The sequence below is a fragment of the Sus scrofa genome, chromosome 14, assembly GCF_054392235.1.
Source record: "Sus scrofa isolate SSC_HxYL_T2T_F1_AM1 chromosome 14, Sscrofa_HxYL_maternal_Yorkshire_Landrace_v2.0, whole genome shotgun sequence".
NCBI classification, from domain to species: Eukaryota; Metazoa; Chordata; class Mammalia; order Artiodactyla; family Suidae; genus Sus; species Sus scrofa.
Window position 1 is genome coordinate 59789591 of NC_139396.1, and position 22795 is coordinate 59812385.

The 22795-nt window shown below is 54.3% G+C and overlaps 1 protein-coding gene across 1 annotated transcript in view; it reads left to right on the forward strand.

The window, feature by feature from the left end:
- The first annotated feature begins 1456 nt into the window (after positions 1–1456).
- Positions 1457–22795, forward strand: part of DTX1 (deltex E3 ubiquitin ligase 1) — a 43757-nt gene continuing 22418 nt past the window's right edge. Inside the window, exons 1-3 of the mRNA XM_021072393.2 lie at positions 1457–1666; positions 2168–3159; positions 21568–22249. Of these exons, the coding sequence (XP_020928052.2) occupies positions 2901–3159; positions 21568–22249 (941 nt within the window). The 5' untranslated portion in view covers positions 1457–1666; positions 2168–2900. The remainder of the gene's footprint in view (positions 1667–2167; positions 3160–21567; positions 22250–22795) is intronic.

The window sequence follows — 22795 nt, forward strand, 5'->3', positions numbered from 1 at the left end:
GCACATAATAGGCACTCAATAAATGATAGCGATTAAGTAATAAACACCAGCCACACCACACAAAGATGAGTAAGACACAGTCTCCGATCTCATGGATGGCTCATTCTAGCAGGGACAAATTCCATTGAAGTGGCTCATTGTGATATAGGGTGTCACATCAAGGTATGTGCAAAGGAACACAGAGGAAGATGGGACAAGTTCAGGGAAGGCTTCCTGGAGGAGGTGACATTTAGTCAGACCTTAAATAGCATTATACAGTCTGGAGTCATGGGTTCTTTCCAACTTGCTGCTAAATTTCCATGTAACTTTGAGCCAGTTTCTTCTCCATCCCGGAATCCTCAGATCCTTGTCTGTAACATAAGGGTGTTACAGCATCAACTCTGAATCTTTGGGTTCACAACCTCCGTGGAGAAGAATCTGCTGAAAGCCAGAGCCCTGCTAAAAAAAAAGTACAGACATGTAAGTTTGTCTGTAAGGGGAGGGCGGGGCTTCATGGACCCCTGGAAATCCTAGGCTAAATGCCCAGAGCTCAACCATCCTGTTGGAGCAATAGCACTGCAGAGCTGGCCCTGCCCTCCGACAGAGCCGCTCTCTTTAGTCTGCAGCAGGCACAAGCAAACAGAATCACAGCCCAATCTGGAGAGGCCCTTGGGCACTGGGCTGCAGGAGAAAACAGGGGCCTGGAGAAGAGGCAGTCACTCCAGTTAGCTGGGGAATTGAGTTAGGTTCTGGGAAATCTCCCCTGAGCAGTCTGCCCTGACTTTGTCCCGTTCATCACCATCTGCCCTGGAGAGGAAGAGGAGCGTGGGCCGTGCTGGACAGGCTCCCAACAGACCGCTGACCCCCATCTGCCGCCCAGGCTGGAGTTCCCGGACACATCCTTCATCCTCCCTAATCTAAACACCCACAGGCTCCGGGTGGTCCATCCCCTTGCCAGATGTTATGCGGTTCTCAGTTGCATCCAGCTTGCCAGGGACAGGAGGGCTGGCCATCCCATTAACACTTGAGCTACTGCCACCACCTGCCTCCCTTTTCATCCAGCCAAACCTCATCTGGCATTTATTGAGCACCTGTTGTTTGCAGCATCCCTGAATGATATGGCGGTGGGCCTACCCTTACCCTCCTCCAAAATCTTTCTTTAAACAATCTCTGGATCTTAGTCATTTGTTCAAGCATTTATTGAGCATCTATTGTGTACAGGCCCTGGACTGGGCAACTGGAATGTAACCCATGACTAAGATTCAAGCTGGCACTCCATGGACACCCCAGTCCATACTTCGCACCATGCTGGGGTCAGGAGGCCTCCTGGGGTCCCAGGTGGGCCTAGCCCAGGATATGGGGCGCCCCGGGGACTCGCGTGTCAGCGTTTAGGGCCGCGGTCTGTCTCCTCCCCTTCCTCCTTCTCCGCCCCCTCCCCCTTCCCTCCCCTGAGCGCGGCCGCGGCCGCCTCCCACCCGCGGGATTCCGGCGTCCGGCAGCAGGCACACGCGTCCGTCGGTCGGCAGGGTAGTAGGTCCGCACGCCAAAAGCCCAGCGCCCTGGTGCGCGGCCTGGGAGAGAAAGGGCGCGGAGGCGGGACCGAGGCTCCCTCCCACTCCGGGGGGAGCCCAGGAGGCGGCCGGGCTGGAGCTTGAGCCGGAGAAGAAGGCAGAGCAGAGGAGAAGCGGTGAGAGCGCGGGGTGCTTGGGGACCCCACCCCCGGCTCCTTTGGGAGGTCCGCGCGCGCTTTGGGGAGGTCTGGGCTGGAGAAGGGGGACTGTTACCCCCAGGGCGGAAGGCATTGACCATCCAGCTCCCGGCTTCGCCTCCTCGGTGACGCGACCCCCGAGGGGCCCTGGGCCGCGCCTGCAGCGCCGCGCATCCTCGCATATCCCCGCGCACCCTGCATCCCTCGGCTGGGTGTGCGGGCCCCGGGGGAGGGGAGCGCTCAGGGAGCTGAGGAGGGGGCGCCGCAGGCGAGGAGGCTAGGAAAATTTCGCCCGCAGCCCCATCCCTCCCTTCAGGCCTGCCCTTAGGGACCGAGACCACGCGACCCCCTTTAGCCCCCCTTGCTCACTCCCCCCCATCGGTTCCCCATTGTTCTCAGCCGATTGCTCTCCCGGGAAGGGGGGAGGGGGTGCCGCGCTCTATTCTTAAAGGGCCCTCTCCCCTTCTTGTTTCCTGGCAGGTCGCGAGCACGAGTGGGGTGGGGCGTGCCCACGGGCCCCCGCCCCCCTCGTCCCCTAGCCCAGCTCCGGGAGCCGCTGCCGGGGCCGCCAGGCTGGGGATACGCGCCTCCCCCCTCCCCCGTGCGTTCTTCAGTCACTCAGGCCTTCCAGGACGCTGTGGATCCGGAACAAGGGGGACGGGGACGCCCCCCTTCAACAGAAGCCGTCGGGGGGGGCGGACCCGAGGCAAGGCAAGCAGCCCAACTGGAGCCAGGCTCGGGGTCTGGGACGCAGTTGGGAGCGCAGAGGGCTGGCCGGGCGCTGCAGAGAACAGCAGGCTGGGGCCGGGCCTCCTGGGTGACAGGCCCTGCGCGGCCAGGAAGAACGGGAGACCAGCAGGAGAGAGCCCGGACCTAAAGTAGTGGCGTCTGCCTCACTCCCTGATCTGAGCTGGGGACACCAAGGAATTGAGAGCGCCGTTTTCCCCATCAGAAGAAAAACACTTGCTCATCCAGAGAAGCACCTTTATCTGAGACAGCTCTGCCGCCAAGGGGTCCTTGGAGCCTGGAACACCATCCCACACTCCTTTAACTGAGGCCTCTGGGCCTCAGAGAGGGCCAGGAGTTAGAAAGGAGGCCAGACAGTCCTTGCTGTCCTCCCTGGGGAGAGAGGAATTTCCCCACCGGCTCCCAGGCCCAAAAGGAGCTGGGCCAGGAATATAGCGGGGTCCTGGCCCCTGAGGCAACAGCGGCCATGTCACGGCCAGGCCAGGGCGTGATGGTGCCGGTGAACGGGCTGGGCTTCCCACCGCAGAATGTGGCCCGGGTGGTGGTGTGGGAGTGGCTGAATGAGCACAGCCGCTGGCGGCCCTACACGGCCACTGTGTGCCACCACATCGAGAACGTGCTTAAGGAGGATGCCCGGGGTTCCGTGGTCCTGGGGCAGGTGGACGCCCAGTTGGTGCCCTACATCATCGACTTGCAGTCCATGCACCAGTTTCGCCAGGACACAGGTGAGTGGACTCGCTACCCTCCCCACCCCACTACCACCATCACTATCACCACACCACCTTTCAGTGGGATGCTGAAATGCCCCCAGCATCCCTGAGGAGAGAGCCCAGATCTGCAGAAAGCCAATCTGCTGGTCTGCCCCCAACCCCCAGAAAAAGGGACAGTCTGGCTTAGTCCAATTTAAGACTTGTGTTCTGATCCAGCCTCTTATATTAGGTATAGGGCTCTTGGCAAGTTATATCACCTCTCTGAGTCTCAGTTTCCTCATCTGCAAAATGGATGGGTTGATGTCTCTCACAGCTGTGTGAAAATTAAATAAAATTGTGCTCACTGAACACAGAGCCTAGAAGAGCATTAGCACTCAAATCATCACAGTGAAAGGGCTCTCCATGCACTTCCCCATTTGATTTTTTCCCATCATTACAGCCAGTCTTACTGTTCATAGTAGTGGTGGTAGTAGTAGTTGTCGACCCATTTTACAGATGAAGAAACTGAGTCTCAAAGAGGCTGAAAGAGGAGTTCCCTTTGTGGCTCAGCTAGTTACTAACCCGACTGGTATCCATGAGGATGCAGGTTCGATCCCTGGCCTTGCTCGGTAGTTTAAAGATCCGGGATTGCTGTGAGCTGTGGCATAGTTCACAGATGCAGGTCCAATCTGACCTCTTTCATATGCCACACCTGCAGCCCTAAAAAAAAAAAATCTTAGAGCTGGGATTTAAGCCCAGACAATTGATTTCCAGAGCTGAAACTCTTGACTGGTATCTTATTCTGGTTCTAAGTGTTGGTAGTGTTGGGGTGATGCGATGGTGGTTCTAATGATGGGGGGAGGGGGTTGGTGGTGTTGGTGCTGGCGGCGGTGGTAATGATGGAGGAGAAAGCGTTGGTGGCAATGTCAGTGGTAGCACTGATTGTGGAACTGGTGGGAGTGGTGTTGATGGTTGTGTTGGTGGTGTTCTCGGGGGTGTTGGTGATGGGCTGGTAACAATGGAGAGAATGAGGTTGGTGGCAGTCCTGGTGTCGGGTGATAGGTGATGGCGGTGATCAAAATGGTCAGGTCCCACTCTCAGCATTCTTGTTCGCCATCACCGTGGAGTGCTCCCTGAGTCATTGTTGCCTGGTGGTCTATGACAAGCTTGGTGGGCAGTGGGGGAGGACAAGGTCTTGCCTCATGGGATCTGCCAGAGAATCCTTGGCATGTTCACTCCCAAGGACCAGCTGATTGAGGTTTGAGGAAGTTATTGTGACTCTCTAGATGACAGAACTGCATGTAACAACCCTGGGGACAATAGGACACTTTCCTTCTCTCTAGAGCTGTGTTGTCCGATATGGTAGCCGTGGTGCTATTTAAATTTACATTAATTAAAGTTAAATAAAATTAAATATAGTGCCTTGGTCTCACTAGCCACATTTCAAGTGCTTGGTAGGTCCATGCATCTCATGGCTACTGTATGGGACAGCATGGATCCAGAACACTGCCATTGTTGCAGAAAGTTCTAGCTTCCAGCTCTGCTCTAGAACATTGCCTGGTGCCTACAGAGTGGTCACCAAGCATGGAACCACAGGTGCATTCATAACAAGTGGTGCATCAATGTTACTTTTCAGTACATCTGGTTCCAAAACTCCAAGTAATGGCGACAGTCACTAGTGATGCCAATCATTCATTCATGCCATCATGGATTTACAGATCTCCTGCTGCGTGTCAGCTCCTGTGCTAAGCACTAGAATACTGCAAGAAGCAAGACAGCCAGGGTCCTCAGTAGAGGTCTTTTGGTGGAGGACCTATGCTGGAGATTCCAGGGTAGTCAGAGAGCAAGCAAACACCTAATTAATTACACAGATAATAAGTTGCAGGTCTGAGAACATGAAATAAACCTGATCTGGGGGTGGTCACAAAAGGCTAATCTGAGGAAGTCAGGTTTGAATAGAAATCTGAAGAATGAGTGAGGGTAGCAGTGTTCCCAGCAATGGATACAGCCAGTGCAAAGGCCCTGTGGTGGGAAGAGCAGAGTACATTCAGATCTGTTGCATTTGGAGTGCAGGGGATGCAGAGAAGCTGGTACAAGATGAGGTTGGAGCAGGGACAAGATGTACAGCCCTGGGCAGCTGTGAGGAGGGCTTTGAATTTTATCCTGAGAGTAGAAGTGACTGTTGAGTCCTAGTGCCCATTCTTCCAGAAGAGGCAGAGTCCCCAGTGGAGAATCACCAGGCGTCCCCTGCCCCATTCTCTCCAGTTTATCCCAGGACCGCCTCTAGTGGAGGGCAGGGGTCTGGCAGCAGGAGCTGGTTTTTTTCCATGGCTTCATGTTTGGCATTCTGTAGGTTCGGGCTAGTGCTGGGTGGGGACATTGTCCAGGACCTGACTCGTGGTCCTGAGAAGCAAGGATAGGCCCACCCAAGGCTGCCAACTTGGCCACTTGGCCTTTGATCCCCCCACCCCGGCTCAAGGCTCCTTTTCTATTCCCAGCACCCTCGCTTGCATTCTTAACTCCCCAAACTCTCTCCTTTCCCCCCTTTCAGCAGGCCCCTTACTCTCCATGGCACCCCCTTTTAAGGTTCAGCCTCACTGGATCCCCCAGTTCAGTTTCAGTCATTTTCTGGCCGCCCCCTCCGGGAGCCGCTCACTCCACACCTGCCCCCAGTTTGCCGGAAAAAGGAAAAATCCACTCATCCTTCCACAGGCTCCTGGGAGCCTGCCAAGACCCCTAGCGAGGGAGGAAGGCCGGGAAACCTGTGGAGCCAGCAGGGGACCTAGGATGCCCAGAAAACTGCTGGCGGGGGCATGATGTCTCCCAGCAGACATGTTATAATATGCTTGCCCACGTTTCCCACGGGCAAAGCAGTGTCAATCTTGTCCTCACTGTCAATGGTCCAGGCAAGAGCCTCGAGCAGGTATTGTTGGGCACACCTCTCTGGGCCTCAGTTTCCACATTTATGAAATGGGCAAGAGTATTGCTTTGCTAACAGAATTGTTGAGATGATGGAAAGAACCACACATGTGATTTTACCCCACAAATCTTAACTAAGTACCCACCATTTGCCTAGCATGTGCTGAACACTACAGATGTGTGAGAGGTGAGTAGAAGATTGTGGTACACACACACACACACACACACACACACACATGCACACACAATATAAAGTTGCAAAACCCAAAGCTCACATATTTGTACCAAAATAAACACAGCCTCTCCTTAGAGTTTCTAATTATAAAATTCTTGAAAAGTTCATTGAAGCTGAGCTTTAAGGGGGTTTTTGTCTTTTATTTTTCTTTTTAGGGCCATACTCATGGCATTTGGAAGTTCCCAGGCTAGGGGTCTAATCGGAGCTACAGCTGCCAGCCTACCCCGCAGCTCACAGCAATGCCAGATCCCTAACCCACTGAGCAAGGCCAAGGATCGAACCTGCAACCTCATGGTTCCTAGTTGGATTCGTTTCTGCTGCACCACAACGGAAACTCCAGAACTTTAAGTTTTTGCAAGAGGTAGCAGCACACACCAGCACCCTGACATTGAAGGCACAGGCTCCCTGATAAGGGCAGACAGTAAATATTTTAGCCTTTGTGGGCCCTACAGTCTCTCCTCTAACTGCCACTATAGCTTGACTCTGCTGCTGTAGGTTGAAAGCAGCCATAGACAGTATGCAAATATGTGTGTGTTCTAACAGAACTAGTTCTAGCCACTGAAATTTGAATTTCATATTTTCACAGGTCATGAAATAGTCTTTTTTTTTTTTTTTTTGCCCCAGCTCTTTGAGAATGTAAAAACCACTCAGCTCATGAGCTGTGCAAAAGCAGACAGTGGGTGGATTTGACCTGCGGGCTGCAGTTCACCACCCTGGGCCTTAACATGTTCTTAACCTGCCCACGGGGTAGGACAGCACTGGTGCCACACCACACCCACAGCCTGGGGGATACTCAAATACTCGCCTTGTTGTGTGTGCCAAGGTGCACACAGCAGCAGCCTGCATGTACACCGCTGACACACAAAGGGCCTGTCTACACGCCTGTCACGCAGCCAGCGGAAGAAAACCCAGGTGTCAGGTTTGGACCACAAGGGAAGGGCCAGGCCTGGTCCCCCCCCGGGGGGGGGGGCTGCTGTTTGTTCAGCCGGTGGCCCCCTCACCTCTCCCCTGCTGGGCTGTTTTCATCACTCTCAACAGGGGGTGAGGTTCCCTTTGAAGCCCTACAGGACTGGAGCCCACGTGGAGGAGAATGCTGTGACCCTGGGCCACGTGATGTTAGATTACTCGCAGGGGTGTCCCAGGCAGAGGACTGGAGGGGAGAGCCAGAAGTGGGCAAGAAGTCAGGCGGGGGCTTCCTTCACAGGCACGCGTGCTGCCCTATGGGTGTTATTCTTTCCACCTGGTGGAACACACGGTGCTGTTGCCCTAAAGCTTGCCTGGTCTTCCTTTGTCTTAAGCCAACCAACCCAGGATTTCATACACCGGAAAACCAAGCCTTAGGTGTTTGCCCAGATGGGCAGAGCAGCTAGTGGTGAAGTTGGACCCAAGGGTCTTGGAAGAGGGTGTTGGCTCCCACTAGCAGTGAGAGAAAGATTTGGGAGCTGTTTCCTGCCCCCATGAGAGGTCACAGCTCCAGGAGAGTCATTTCCCCCCCTGCTGTTGGGATGGCAGCCACTGAGGGCCTCACGCGGACCCTGGATTTTCCACCCAGTGCCAACAGCTGGATAGAAATGTGACCCAGGCAATTTCCAGATTCCTTCCTGAGCTCACGTGGCTGGGGGTGGGGCGGGGGGAAAGCCACCTTTCAGACTGACTGGTGATGCCCATTCTCTTCTCCCTCTGCTGCTGGGGCCATTTATGGCAGCCACATGCCCATTCTCTTGATGGGACAATTGAGGCTTGGAGAGGCCCAGCTGGGAATTATCCCCAACTATTGTCCCCACAGAGTGCTGTGCCTGGCACTTCCAAGCTGTCAGACTGGAGGGACAAGTGGTGACTGGTTTCAGATCTTCCAAGTCTACAGCATCCCTTCTCTGGGTAGCTGGGGCTCCCCTTCCCCTCAGCTGAAGACACACTTAGGCTGTTGGAGAGCAGGTGGGGCCACCCAGAGGGCGGAGCAGCCATCACCAGGGAAAACACTGCCAGAACTAAGACTCCTAGGCAGCTCATTGTATCGATGGAGAGACAGAGGCCCAGAGAGAGTGAGTGACTTGCTCAAGGTCACATAGCCCATCAGTCCTCTGGACCCCAGGCATCTAAGGATAGAAAATAAGGTGACGTTCAACATGCCAGCTGAGAAAGTCCCCTCCCCCTCTCCCTTGAAAGCTCTCCTGGGGCTTGTTGCCAGGTTCTGTACCAAAGCAAGTACAGTCTCCGCCCACCACCCACCAGAGGCCTCCAGGGCCCAGCTCCCTGATTAAGGGACCCCTTGGGACCCTCTCCCAGACAACCTGGAGAGCCCCTGGGGCTGAACTTGACACCAGGGGCAAGAAGGATGATGTGTATTTGGGACCAGAGGGGTTCGTTCCCTGGTGGCGGCAGGTCCAACTAATTCATCCATGGGTGTCCCCCCAACCATCTGTCACCACCTGCATCCCCACCCTTACAGATCCATCTTTGAGCCTCTGGCTGCTTGTCTGGTACCTGAAGCCTCTTCTGGTGCCATAAATTCATTACTTTTATTTGACAGTCATTGGTGCTCTCAGTACCAGGCCCTGGGCTGGACCCCTATCAAATGGATTTCAGGATCTAGTGGGGGCCAAGGCAGATGCATATCATGGGAATGGCAGTCAAACGGTCTGGCACAGATACAGATCTAAATTCCAGCTTGGCCCTTTGTTCGTTGTGTGACCAAGGGCAAGCCCGTTAACCTTTCTGAGTCTCAGATTCCTGCTCTGTAAAATGGGAATAAGAATAGTCCCTAAGGGGAGTTCCCATTGTGGCTCAGCGGAAATGAATCTGACTAGTAACCATGAGGTTGCAGGTTCGATCCCTGCCTTGCTTAGTGGGTTAAGGATCTGGCATTGCCGTGAGCTGTGGTGTAGGTCGCAGACACAACTCAGATCCCATGTTGCTGTGGTTGTGGTATAGGCCAGCGGCTACAGCTCTGATTGGACCCCTAGCCTGTGACCCTCCATATGCTGTGGGTGTGGCCCTAAAAAGCAAAAAAAAAAAAAAAGAAAAAGAAAAAGAAAAGAAAGAAAGAAAAGAAAAGAATAGTCCCTACCTGAGATGGTTATCGTGAGGATTGACTGAATGAGATAATGTAGTTAAAAGCATGGAGAATATTATTTTGCACATAGTACTCATGTTCAAGTAGGAAAAACATTTAAAGATCTTATAGGAGAGGTTCAGGTTGCCCTCAGCCAGCTAAGGTGGGTAGTGTGTGCCTGGAGCCTCTGAGAAGGAGGACTTCCTAGAAGAGGAGTCCTTCAAGAGCCTATATGGTTTGAGAAACACTTCTGGCTGGAAGAAATAGCACCAGCAAGGTCCCGGAGGAGGCTACAGGCTAGAGTGAAAAAGGGAGGCAGCGCTAGAAGGGGAAGTAAGAGAGGAAGGGAGGCCTCTTGAGTCTCACCGGCCATGGCTGGGCTGCCAGCTGTCACCCTTTAGCGGCTAGGCCCCAGAGGACCCAGAGCCACACTGCAGGACCAGCCTCGTTAATCATGGGCCCTCAGAGGCCAGAGCTGGAGCAGGCTGGGCAGAGGCTGACGCAGGCACTTCCTGACAATCTGTCTGGGCTCCGTCGTCCTAGCCAGCAGGCATCAGCCCATTTAATACATAACAAAGCTGAGGCTCAGGGCGGGGGAGGAGGACCCCTGCCCAAGCTAGGAAGAGATGGATCAGAGATTCAGATCCAGGTGGTCTGCAGCACCTGCGCAAGGCCCGGCTGCCCCAGCACCTTGGACAGCGACACCCACGGCTGGACCACTCCTGCCTGCGGGGCGGACAGGGGTGGGGTGGGGGGAATCCTCGGTCAAATCCTCCTCATGGCCTCTTCTCTCTCCTCTCCTGTACCCTGCACCTACCTGCTCCCCTCTCCATCCTTTCCTGCTCTCTCCCAAACCCCCATGGTCACTGGTCCAAGGGAGCTGTAGATTCTGACCTAAAGATGAGGGAGGTGATGGAAGCTGTGATGGGTGTTGAGTTGGGGAGGTGATAGGGAAGGTGATGAGAGCCATGGTGGGGGAGAGGACGGAGAGGTGATGAGGGCTGTGATTAGAGCTCTTCGTGGTAGGGGTGGAGTGGGGAGTGTGATAAAGGGGACCGTGACGGGGAGGATAACAGCAGCTGTCATGGGGGAGCAATGGGGGCATGGTGGGGGCTGCGATGGAGAGTGGGGAAGAAGGTGAAAAGGAGTGAAGGGGGTGGCATGAGGGGGTTCTAAAGAGGAGGCGATGGGAGGGTAATGAGGAAGGCCCAGGATGGGGAGGTGATGGGGCAGGACTGGTCACAGTGGAGCTGCCTATTCAGGCTGTGGGCTATGGGATCCCTAGGACCCTCTTGAGTGTGAAGTTCTCAGGGTATAGAGGGTGCCCAGGGCCCCTCTAGGCCTCCCTCCCCCCACATATTTGTTCCCCTGGGCCTCCCTCCTTCCTCTCACTCCTGCATCACACCCAGTGGCAGCCAACCCCCAGGACTGCCTCCAGGTCCCAAGATAGTCACCACCCCCCGTGAGACCCCCCAGCCTCACAGTTAACACAGGCACCCCCGCCAGCCCCCAGCTGCCCTTGGCTGATCTCACCTGAGAACATGGGGCCCCAAATCTGGAACTGGCTGCCTCAGGGACCCTGGTTGGTGAGGCCCAGTTCCAGATTCTCTTCCTCGCAGCTCTCTGGTCAGCATGGGGTGGGGCGGGGGGCAGTGCTGGCTTGCGACTTTGGGTGAACCATGCTCCCTCCATGAGCCTCAGTTTCATCCTCTGTAAAACATGCCTCTTGGGACTGTGGTCAGTATTACTTTGTTCATTCAGCAGGAATTTAATGAGCACCTACTACGTGCCATACACTGTCTTAGACACTAGGGATGCAGCAATGAGCAGGACAGATACAAACCGCTACTCTCAAGGCTGTTCCATGCTGGTAGGGCTGATGGGCATGGTACAGGAGCCCAGACACTGAGGAGGTCCAGAATGTAGGGCTATTCCTGATCTTGGCGCCATAGGAGCAGCCAGGCTGGAGGCTGAGTCTCCCCTGGGCCCTGTGTAGCTGCATCTTTGCTCTGCCACCCTGGCTAAGTGCCTCTCCCTCTCTGTGCTCCTCCCAGCATCCCTCTGGAGCTGCTCCAGGCTGCCACCTCCACCTTCCCCGGGCAGTCGTGGCAGGCGGGTGATGGGCTATGGGAGGGAGTCTGGCGCCAGGCCCTGGCGCTGAACGCCCTGAAGTGCAGAACAAAGGAGGAGGCAATCAAAGGAGGCAGTGCTGGCGGCCAGGACAGTCTTGCCAGCAGCTGCAGCGTAGCCACCTCTTCTGCTGATGACAGGCTGGGCCCCATCGTCACGGAGCTTTTGTCCCCTGTCCCTCCGACTGCAAGCAGAGCATGCCAGGGGAAGCATAGAGTTCACCCGAATTTGCACCATTACGGAGCCCTCTCCGGTTCCTCTCTTCCAGGGAACAAAGGTTCATTCACGCTAAGTTGTTAGTCACCTGGTACTGTGAAAATAAGAGTTGGGGCCTGGGGTCAAGATCTCCCTCTAAGTGCAGGTGATTTGGGCCAAGTCCCTTTCTCCTTCCGGGGCTCAATATCCCCCTCCAGAAACATGCTGGAAATTCAGATATTTACAGGGCCTGGGCAGCCAAGAGAAAGGTATGCAGTGCCTGGGAAGGTGATGGTTTTCCGCTGTTGTTCTCTAGTGCCTGGTACATGGTAGGTGCTCAATAAATACTTGAAAACATGAACAAGGTGACCGTGACTCAGCTTTTGCCAACTGTTGCCAAGAGCGCCAATCCTGGTGGCTGCATCTTGGATATTTGGGGATTTTTTTTTTTTAAGGCCACACCTGAGGCATATGGAAGTTCCCAGGCTAGAGATCGAATCGGAGCTGTAGCCGCTGGCCTACCCCACAGCCACAGCAGTGCGGGATCTGAGTCACTTCTGCGACCTACACCACAGCTCATGGCAACGCCAGATCCTTTAACCTGCTAAGCAAGGCCAGGGATCGAACCCACGTCCTCATGGATACTAATCAGATGCTTAATCCACTGAGCTACAACAGGAACTCATATTTAGGGATTTTCAAAATCCAGGCTTGAGAGGGTCCACCTCATTATTAAATGCCTGGTCGTGACAATTATAAACGTCATGGGGACCCAAACAAAATCAGTTACTCTCAACTTGCATTCTCCAGCCTCATCATTTGCAGTATTCGGGTAGGTTCATTCATTCATTCATCCATTCAGCTAGCATTTTCCAAGTGCCTACCTCCCTGTGCTCCTGGCTGTGGAGAGATGCTAAGGTGGCTGAAGCCAGTCCAGCCTTTGAGAGGCTTCCGGGCTAGAAGAAACAGATGCCTCAACCTTCAGTGAGCTACGTGCTTTACTGGCGCTCCTGCAAGTGCAAGGTGTGCTATGTGAGTCCCAAGAAGGGAGTGATTCTCCCTGAAGACAGCAGAGATTTTCAGGGGACAGTGCTTGAGCTGAACCATGACAAGTGTGCAGGACTTCAGCAGGGAGGAAAATGGGGTGGTGTGGGTGGAAGGACATGCCAGAGGGAACAGCCTGTGCAAATATGCAGAGGCATAAGCACGTGTGATGTGTTCAGAGAATAGCTAGAAGTTTGGTGCCGTAGGAGTGTGAGGCTTGTGATGGGCCTGGAAGATGAGTTAACGCACTTAGACCGTTCATTCCTAAGGGCACTAGAGAGCTATTGAGGGGTGTTGAGCGGAGGAGAGATGTGGTCAGACTTGAGTCTGTGAGAATGCATGACAGGGTCGAAGGGTGGAAACTGGGACACAGGACAGAGGTTGCTGCAGTAGGGGTGGTGGCAGCGGAAGTGGAGAGAAGTTCAAATCTGGCTGGACTGAATCCCGGCTTAACTTAGTAGCTATGTGATCTGGGGTAAGTCACTTCACTCTCTCTTTGGTATTTGTACAAGGCAACAATAATAATGGTACCTGTTCTATAGAATGTTGTGTAGATTAAGAATTAACATGTGTGGAGTTGCTGTTGTGGCTTAGCAGGTTAAGGACCTGACATAGTGTCCTTGAGGATGCCTCACTCACTGGGTTAAGGATCCAACACTGCCATGAGCTGTGATGTCGGTTGCAGGTGTGGCTCGGATCTGGCATTGCTGTGGCTGTGGCATAAGCCAGCAGCTGTAGCTCCGATTCGACCCCTAGCCTAGGAACTTCCATATGCCATGGGTGCGGTCCTAACAAAGCAAAGAAAAAAAAAAAAAGAATGAACATGTGAAACACTTAGAACAGTACCTGGCACATAGGAGGCACTCTGTGGGTGTTTACCATGATGATATGATGATGATAATATCTGTTTCACAAACGAGGAAGCAGAGACTTGGGTCAGAGGCAGTTGCCCAACACCACTCAGGGCTCCAGGAGAGAGAGGGCTCTCACTCCTTCCTACCCACTGCATTTCCCTCTTTCAGCTCCTGCTGCTGTGCCAGAGGGTCTGAACCCAAGTGTGTTAAAAGCCAGATGACCCAGAAGCCACACCCACAGCCCATCATGTAGGGATAGCCAGCTTGCAGGTGCTGGCAGCCTCCAGAGCAGGGACATTTTGCAACTGATTTGAAAGTGGCGGCCTCTTCGAGTGCCATGCAGCCCTTCAGCCTTCCCCAGGCCAGGCTGGAGACCCCCTCCCCTCCCCTGCCTGGCTGCCAGCCGACCCTGGGGACCCTGGGCCAGATTCAAACGTGCAGAAACCGCTAATGGGCCGCAGCTCAGTTGACAAGTCCCCTGGGAGCGGTTGGAGGGAAACAACACTGCGGGATTATTGATCACAGGGCAGTGTTGAGGGGGGCACTCTGGGCTCACAGACTGCAGTTTGAATCCCAGCCAGGCCACCGCCCCCAGGTGGACCTCCAAGTCTTCCCAAAGAGCCTCAGTTTCCCCATCTGCCAAATAGTAGTGCACAAGGGAGTTCCTGTTGTGGCTCAGTGGGTTAAGAAACCTACATAATGTCCATGAGAATGCAGGGTCTCACTGGCCTCTCTCAGTGGGTTAAGGACCTGGTGTGGCTGTGGCTGTGGCGTAGGCTAGCAGCTGGAGCTCTGAGTTGACCCCTAGCCTGGGAACCTCCATATGCTGCGGGTGCAGCCCTAAAAAAATAAAATAATAAAATAATATCCATACCTCACAAGGCCACGTGAGGATTAAATGAGTTAACATGAGCTTGGGCCACAAAATGTGTTCTCTGAGTGTGAATGATGGTTCTAAAGGCTTCTAGGTTGGGAGAGGAGTCAGTAAACTACCTCAGCAGGCCTGGCATCCAGTCGGTGTTCAAATCAGGCTTCACCCATTGCCCGAGCTCCAGTCACCGGCCTCAGCCTATAGCGGGACTTCCCCAACCTGACAGGACATCCCATGACTGCCTCCCACAGGCCCCCCTTCCCGGGAGGATCTGGGTGCCCCCAAACTGAGGTCACTTCCCTCCAGGAAGCCACCCCCAGAGGGAGCAGTTCATTGTCGGGATTTAGGGCTGGCCCAGTCCAGAAAGGAGCCCTTTGGAGACTAGAGGGGCAGACAGAAGGGCTCAGAGCCTTCCCCGTCTCTATAGAGTCAGTTTCTCCTCAAGGCTAAGAGCTGGGGGCAGAGACACCCACACACAAGCAGAGGGGTCAAATCAGGACCAAGTTCTCCAGGCAGAAACCTCTTCATGGCTAAACAGCTGAGGTAGTGAGTTCCCCATCGCTGGGGGTATCCTAGGCTGGGCTACCACTTGTCTGAGTTAAACCCCTTAGAATCGGGAGTTCCCATCGTGGCTGAGTGGTTAACGAATCCAACTAGGAACCATGAGGTTGCAGGTTCGATCCCTGGCCTCACTCGTGGGTTAAGGATCCGGCGCCGCCATGAACTGTGGTGTAGGTTGCAGATGCGGCTCAGATCCAGCATTGCTGTGGCTCTGGTGTAGGCCGGTGGCTACAGCTCCAATTAGACCCCTAGCCTGGGAACCTCCACATGTCTCAGGAGTGGCCCTAGAAAAGACAACAAACAAACAAACAAAAAAAACCCCTTAGAACCAGTTTAAGCTTTCCTTTCCTTTACTCCATGAATAAAGCACCATCCCCAACCCTCTCAAGATTTCACTTCTTTCGGGAGTTCCCATTGTGACTCAGTGGGTTACAAACCCCACCTGGTATCCATGAGGATGTGGGTTCCATCCCTGGCCTCGCTCAGTGAGTTAAGGATCTGGCTTTGCCATGAGCTGTGGTGTAGGTTGCAGACTCAGCTTGGATCTGGCATTTCTGTGGCTGTGGTGTAGGCCGGAGGCTACAGCTCCAATTCAACCCCTAGCCTGGGAACTTCCATATGCCGTGGGTATGGCCCTAAAAAGCCAAAAAAAAAGATTTCACTTCTCTGGGACCTCAGCTGTCTTCTGTAAAATGTGAATAATTCAGATCCCTCCCTGGAAGGACAGTGCTAAACACAGCCTCTGGCACATAGTGGGTACACAGTAAATGTTAGCCTTTTTTTTTTTTTTTTTTTTTTTTTGGTCTTTTTGTCTTTTTAGGCCCCACTGCGGCACACGGAGGTTCCCAGGCTAGGGATCTAATCAGAGCCATAGCCACCGGCCTACGCCAGAGCCACAGCAATGCCAGATCCAAGCCAAGATTGAGACCTACACCACAGCTCATGGTAATGCCGGATCCTTAACCCACTGAGCAAGGCCAGGGATCGAACCTGCAACCTCATGGTTCCCAGTCGGATTTGTTTTCTCTATGCCACAACGGGAACTCCAGTAAACGTTAGCTTTCTTGTTATTGCTGTCACTGCCATCTACCCCCACTGTCTCTCCTCTCTATTCCCCCCGTCACTTGGCCCAGCTCTCTTGTTCTCTCTGACTGTCTGTGATATTTTCCATCTCTAGGTTCCAGAATTTTGTTTCTTTATGTCTCTCTGCCCCCCACTCTCTGGTGTCTGCCGTAGCATTTCCCTTTTTGATCCTGGTCTCTCTGTGCCTGTGTGTCTCTCTGTCTCTGTGCCTCTCTCTCCCTATCTCTTGCTCCCCCCCACATCTCCATCTCTTTTTGGTTGTCTCTGCCCCAGGCATGAACTGGTTCCTGGCTGCAGTAGCCATGGCCGCCCGCACCCCCACTCTCTGGGGGCCCAGCTCCTGCAATCCTCCAGCTGACATTTGGCCAAAGCCCCTTTCCCCTCAGTCCAGCTGGAACAAGACTGGAATTTTTCAACCAAACATTCCTAAGAAACAAGGGCGGGCGGGGGGAGAAGGGAACAAAAGCAGACACAGAAACAGGCCCAGAAATAGTACGTGCTTGACACAGGTTGCTAACTGCCATGGGGACGTGGACCCTGGTGGCCAGCGCAGCTGGGTGCCCGTGAGGCCGGAGAAAGGGAGTGGAGCCAGCGGAGCCGGTCGCTGTTAGAAAGATCGGCTGTGCACCCAGGCCACCCGTCTGAGGCCCTTCCTGTTTCCCGGGCTTAAGAACCTCCAGCTCCATCTTAGACCCATTGTTCTGGCTAAAAATCTAGGCCAAGGCCACTGGGGAGGAGAAAGAGTGTTTCTGTCACTGCTCCCTTGGAAATCTCGAGATCGTGGCCCAGACAGGTCACCAGGGAACCAGCTGGCCCCCCTCAGCCTGGTCCATGGCCAGTGTGAGCTGGGGAGGTGGACGGACAGGCAGACAGGCTGCACTGGGTGCTGCGGGGTGCGGGGCCCAGCAGGGAGGCCAGCAGCTGCCCTAATTACTCCAGCTCGCCAGGTTCAGATCTCATTTGAAAAGACTCCAGGGACACAGCCTTTAATAACTACCAGTAAACAGGCAGGAAAATCGATACCTGGTAAATAGAGCCCTGGAGAGAGGGATGCCTGGGCTGGCTGGCCCTGACCTGGCTGGGAGGAGCTCCCAGAGTCCTTTGTTGCAGAACCAGCCAAAACTCTGACCTCTGGAACTCTGTCCCCCAACTCCAGCCTTCCCTGGGGACCCTCTGTGTGCTCTGGGCCCAGCTCCATTCTGCACTCCCTCTCCATCGAGACCAACCCTCTCTCTTCCCCACTCCCTCCCAGCCCTGACCTATGCCAAGTAGGTGGCCTGTTTCAGTTGCCCCTTATGTAGGGAACAAAAACTATAGATCTGACCTGGTCCTTGTCCTGAAGTCATTAACTGGTGAGGAAGATTAAGAACAAAATGAATAACTGAATGACAGTGCAAGGACAGACATGCAATAACAAGCTTCATGTGCTTTAGCTATTGCAGCAGAATGGATGAGTACTTCCTAGAGGAGGTGGGCATGTAGAGGGTTTTATTGAGTGAATTGGAGTTCTCCAGGTGACCAAGGGCTAGGAAAGGGTGACTGTGGGTAATGTATATAATAACAGCAGTGTCTTAGCTAACATTCTTCAGGCACTTGCTCTGGCCAAGCATCCAGCCAAGCACCTATGGTGTGCATCTTACTTTGCCCCACGGTAATTCCTTGGGGTAGGTCTTAATACCCGCTTTTGACAGATGAGGACAGTGAGGCTATATGTGGAGTCAGGATTTGCCCATGGCCTGTGAGACTTCTGAGTTGTTGCTCCCAACCACTTCGCTCTGCACCCCCCACCCATGACCCTGCTTGCCTAGCTCAAGACTTGGCACCCAAAGGTGGTTAAACATAGCAAGATCCCACCCCCATCCTTCCCATCCAGGGGTTACATCTTCCAGGTTTGCCGGGAGACTAATGGCGGTACTTCAGACAAACAGGACCTGAGGCTCATCTGTCACAAGCCCTTTTTACAGGTGGGGAAACTGAGGCTCTGAAAAGGGGAAGACCAGGACTCAGGAACAGAGCAAGGGAACAGGATCTCAGATTTTCCCTCTAACTAATCTCTCAGATCTGCCCAGGAAGAACAGTACTGTCAGGGGGAAAAAAAAAAAATCAATGCATGCACACTCAATTAAAATGATAAAGCAGACCGGAGAATGAGGCTGCCCTGGAGGCCCAGGGGAAGTTTTCCTATGATTGACTGGAACCTTATAGGAGCCCGGGGGATGGGGGGGGCACACCCATTGTGCCTCTCTCCTAAGAGCTACAGCTCCATGCCCCGACTTCCCCAGCTCTCAGGGTCTGGGTGGTTGAAAGGGAGCTTGGGTAATCTGTAACCCTTGGGGTTCAAACAGAGGAGAGAGCAGAGGACAAGCTGTTTCAGCCCTGGGCGGGGAACTGAGTGAAGGTCAGATAGAATCTGTGCTAGGGAGCGGGCAGCCTCAGCAAGGCAGGGGAAAGTGGGGGATGGACTATGGCGGGTGGACCAGGCTCCCTGGGGTTGCACCAGTTAACAGTGGAAACATCCTCCATGTAGGGAGGGCCCACTGCGTGCCAGGCACTATGTTAGGTGCGGGGAGGCGGTGGTGGCAGGGCAGGTACAGCAGTGAGTAAACGCATGAGATCCCTGACCTCGTGGGGGCTGCTGTGATAAGGAGGTCTGCAGAAGAATGAATCAGGCAGGGGGTGCTGAGCGCCGGTGAGAGGATGACCACAGGAGGGCAAAGGAAGGGTAGTCTGGGAAGGTCTTTCCAAAGAGGTGGCCTTTGAATAGAGACCTGGAAGAAATGAGGGAGGAAACTGTGAGAACGTCTGGGAGTGGCTGGGTCATATTCCAGGCAGAGGGAACAGCAAATGCAAAGGGCCTGAGGCAGGACATTGCTTGGGATGTTTGAGGAACGGCAAGGGGGCCAGGGTGGCTGGAGTGGACTGATTGAGACATGGCTTTGTAGAACTGTGAGACTTTGTAGAGGCTTTATAGACAGTGTGGTGCTTGGTTGGTCATGGCCGGGACTTTGACTCCAAGTAAGCAGGGAACCATGGGAGACTTTTGAGCCGAAGAAGAATGTGATCTCTGACTTGCATGGATTGAGATCCCTCTGCTGCCATGTGGGAAAGAGTCTACAGAAGGCAAGGATAGAGTGAAGACCAGTCTACTGCAATTGTCCAGGCAGGAGAGACACAGTGGCTTGGACCAGGTAGATCCAGGATGGCGGGGAGAGAGAGAAGTGGTTGGATGTGGGATGTATTTGAAGACATGGTACATGAGGTAAGAAGTCAGTGATGAGTCCCAGATTGGGGGCTTGGGGCTTGAGCAGCTGGAAGGATGGAGCTGCCAGTAACTGCAACAAGGGAGCCTTTAAGAGGAGAAGGTTTAGGGTAGAGGAAGATCACAGCTGTGCTTTGGCAGAGATGAGTTTGAGAATCCTGTCAGACCTGCATAGGAAGGTGCTGGGGAAGCGGCCAGATACACAGGGCTGGCCCTCAGAGGAGACGATATTGGAATCATCAGAGTAGAGACAGAATTTGTCTTGCTGGGTCTTTTTAACAATTTCATAAGGAAGGTGCACTTGTGCCCATTTCAGAGATAAGAAAACTGAGGCTTAGAGTGTTGAGTCACCCGACCACAGACACAGAGCTGGAAAGTCAGGCAGTCAGGACTTGAAATGAGGTCTATCTGCTTCCCAGCCCTGGGGCCCTACCCAGACCTTGGGCTCTGTGGCTCTTCTCACCGAGTCCTCCCGGCAGTCCCAGGTGAGAGGGGTGGGGTGGCTCACAGATTACCATCACCTACATTTTAGAGATGGGGCCGCCAAGACTTAGGGAGACTTAAAGGACTTCTCCACAGTTGAGGAACAGTCAAGAGTGCAGCCTTCCTCCAAATGTGCCAACTGAACTCTGGAAAAGAATCTCTCCATATTGGTCCCAAGGAACAGAACAGGCTAAAGGCACTGAGAAGTCCTGTAGCCTAGACCTTGGTCTTCTCTGTTAAAGCCAGTGTCTACGGAGCCTTCTTGTCAGGAAGCATCTAGGGGTGGGACACATGGAGCAGAGGTTGTGAGCAAAACCTCGGAGCCCCTGTTTTTCAAGTGACTACCCACCTGGCTGTGGTTATGATGTAGTTATTTAATTTCGAATGACTGCTCAGCACAAAGCCGCCCCCCCCCCCCAAGCAGACAGGCTGCATGCTTGTTAAAAGAAGGAACAAATAAACAGATGCATGAAAAAAGGAATTAATAAGTGGATAAAGGAATGAACTGATCCAAAGATAGCAAAAGGCATGAAAGAATAAAATAACCGAAGTCCAATTGGATCAATGTTTGAACTAATGAATTCATTCACCCAATCAGCAAACAACTAGTGAGCACCTACTGTGGGCAAGTGCTGGGGATATGGCAGTGAATAAAACAAAGTCCTGCCTTGTGGCGGTGACATCCTAGTGGGAGGAGACAGACCAGAAAACGAGATAAATATGTAAAATATAAAGTATACCAGATGGAGAAAACGGAGCAGGGAAGGAGAGGGGGTAAGGAGATGTTGGGGGAGGGTGCACATTTTTACACAGGATGGTCGTCAAGGAAGCAGTGGTTGAACTTGTGGATAAAGGAGCTGAGGGAGAATAAATGCAGGTACAAATGATGGATAGCAGGCATGGGTGAAAGAGCTAGTGAAAGAATCGCTGAATGAATGAACTGAGGAATACATGAATGTGTGAATAAATGAATGAACTAATGAAAGACCTACTGAATGCATAAGTGAACTTGTGCTTGAAGTAATCAAGGAATGGATGGATTGATGAAGGAATTATTGAATGAGTGAATTACTGAATGAAGGAAAGAAGAACTGCAGGCCATCAGTGTCTGCATGATCTTGGCCTCTGTAGATCCCTGCCAGCGCTCCGCAGGTGCTAACTCTGCTTACACCTCCTTGTTTGAACAGCCCCCATGTCCCCTTTGCCCTTTTCCTCCTCCAGGGCCTGTGATTGCCACTGCTTCAGGGCCTGTGAAGCCCCCTGCCCCCCCTTGCTGATTGGCATCTCTTTTTTTTTGCTTTTTAGGGCCACACCCATGGGAAAGTTCCCAGGCTAGCAATCGAATTGGAGCTACAGCCACTGGCCTATGGATCCAGCTAGGATCCAGGCCACGTCTGTGACCTACACCACAGCTCACGGCAATGCCAGATCTTTAACCCACTGAGCAAGGCCAGGGATTGAACCCACAACCTCATGGTTCCTAGTCGGATTCGTTTCCCACTGGGCCACAAGGGGAACTCCTCGGTGCTGTCTTGACACCCCGCTACCTTGCCTTCCCCTCCCACCCTCTCTCCCCAGCTCAGACTCTGGCCCTCAACCTCGCCCCTGCTCGCACTGACCCTCCAGTTTGTGCTGACCCTCTGTGTTGTCCCTTGCCCCTCCATCCTGTGCGCCACCCCCCCGCCCCGCCCAGTCCCGCACTCGCCGCGGATGTTAACCGCCCTCCTGTCCTGACTCCCGCCCTCCTTGTGAGCACAGGTACCATGCGACCCGTGCGGCGCAATTTCTACGACCCGTCGTCGGCGCCTGGCAAGGGCATCGTGTGGGAGTGGGAGAACGACGGCGGCGCGTGGACTGCCTACGACATGGACATCTGTATCACCATCCAGAACGCCTACGAGAAGCAGCACCCGTGGCTCGACCTCTCGTCGCTCGGCTTCTGCTACCTCATCTACTTCAACAGCATGTCGCAGATGAACCGCCAGACGCGCCGGCGCCGCCGCCTGCGCCGCCGCCTGGACCTCGCCTACCCGCTCACCGTCGGCTCCATCCCCAAGTCGCAGTCGTGGCCCGTGGGCGCCAGCTCGGGCCAGCCCTGCTCGTGCCAGCAGTGCCTGCTGGTCAACAGCACGCGCGCCGCTTCCAACGCCATTCTGGCCTCGCAGCGCCGCAAGGCGCCCCCGGCGCCCCCGCCGCCGGCACCGCCGCCGCCTGGAGGGCCGGTGGGCACGCTCGCCGTGCGCCCCAGCGCAACCTTCGCCGGCGCCGCACTCTGGGCCGCGCCCACTGCCGGCTCCGCCGAGCCCTCGCAGCCCCCGGGCGCGCCCCCGCGGAGCCCCAGCGCCCCCAGCGGCGCGCCCACCCCGGGGCAGAACAACCTCAACCGGCCGGGGCCCCAGCGCGCCACCAGCGTGAGCGCACGCGCCTCCATCCCGCCGGGGTAAGCCGGGCCCTGGGCGCTGGGGTGGCTGCCCACCGGGGCTGGGAAGAAGGAATTACAATAATTATAATAATCATAAGTAATATCTAGCGTCTATTAAGTACTCACTTTGTGCCAACATTAACTTAGCACCTTAATGCTCACTTATCTCCAGGCGTGTAAGGACCCTGTGAGGTGGGGAGCATCATCATCCCCACTGCACAGAAGCGGAAACAAGCAGGGGGAGAGTTAATAACATATCCAAGATCAACTGCAGTGGCGTATAGTCCGTGTTTATTTTATTTTATTTTAGGGTTGCATTCGTGGCATGTGGAGGTTCCCAGGCTAAGGGTCTATTCGGAGCTGTAGTCGACGGCCTGCGCCACAGCCACAGCAACGAGGGATCTGAGTCGCGCCTGCGACCCACACCACAGCTCACAGCAACGCAGTATCCTTAACCCACTGGGGGCCGAGGCGGGTCGGGGGAGGGGGGCGGCAGGGATCAAATCGTCATCCTCATAGATACTAGTTTGTTGGCTTCTGCTGAGCCCACAAGGGGAACTCCAT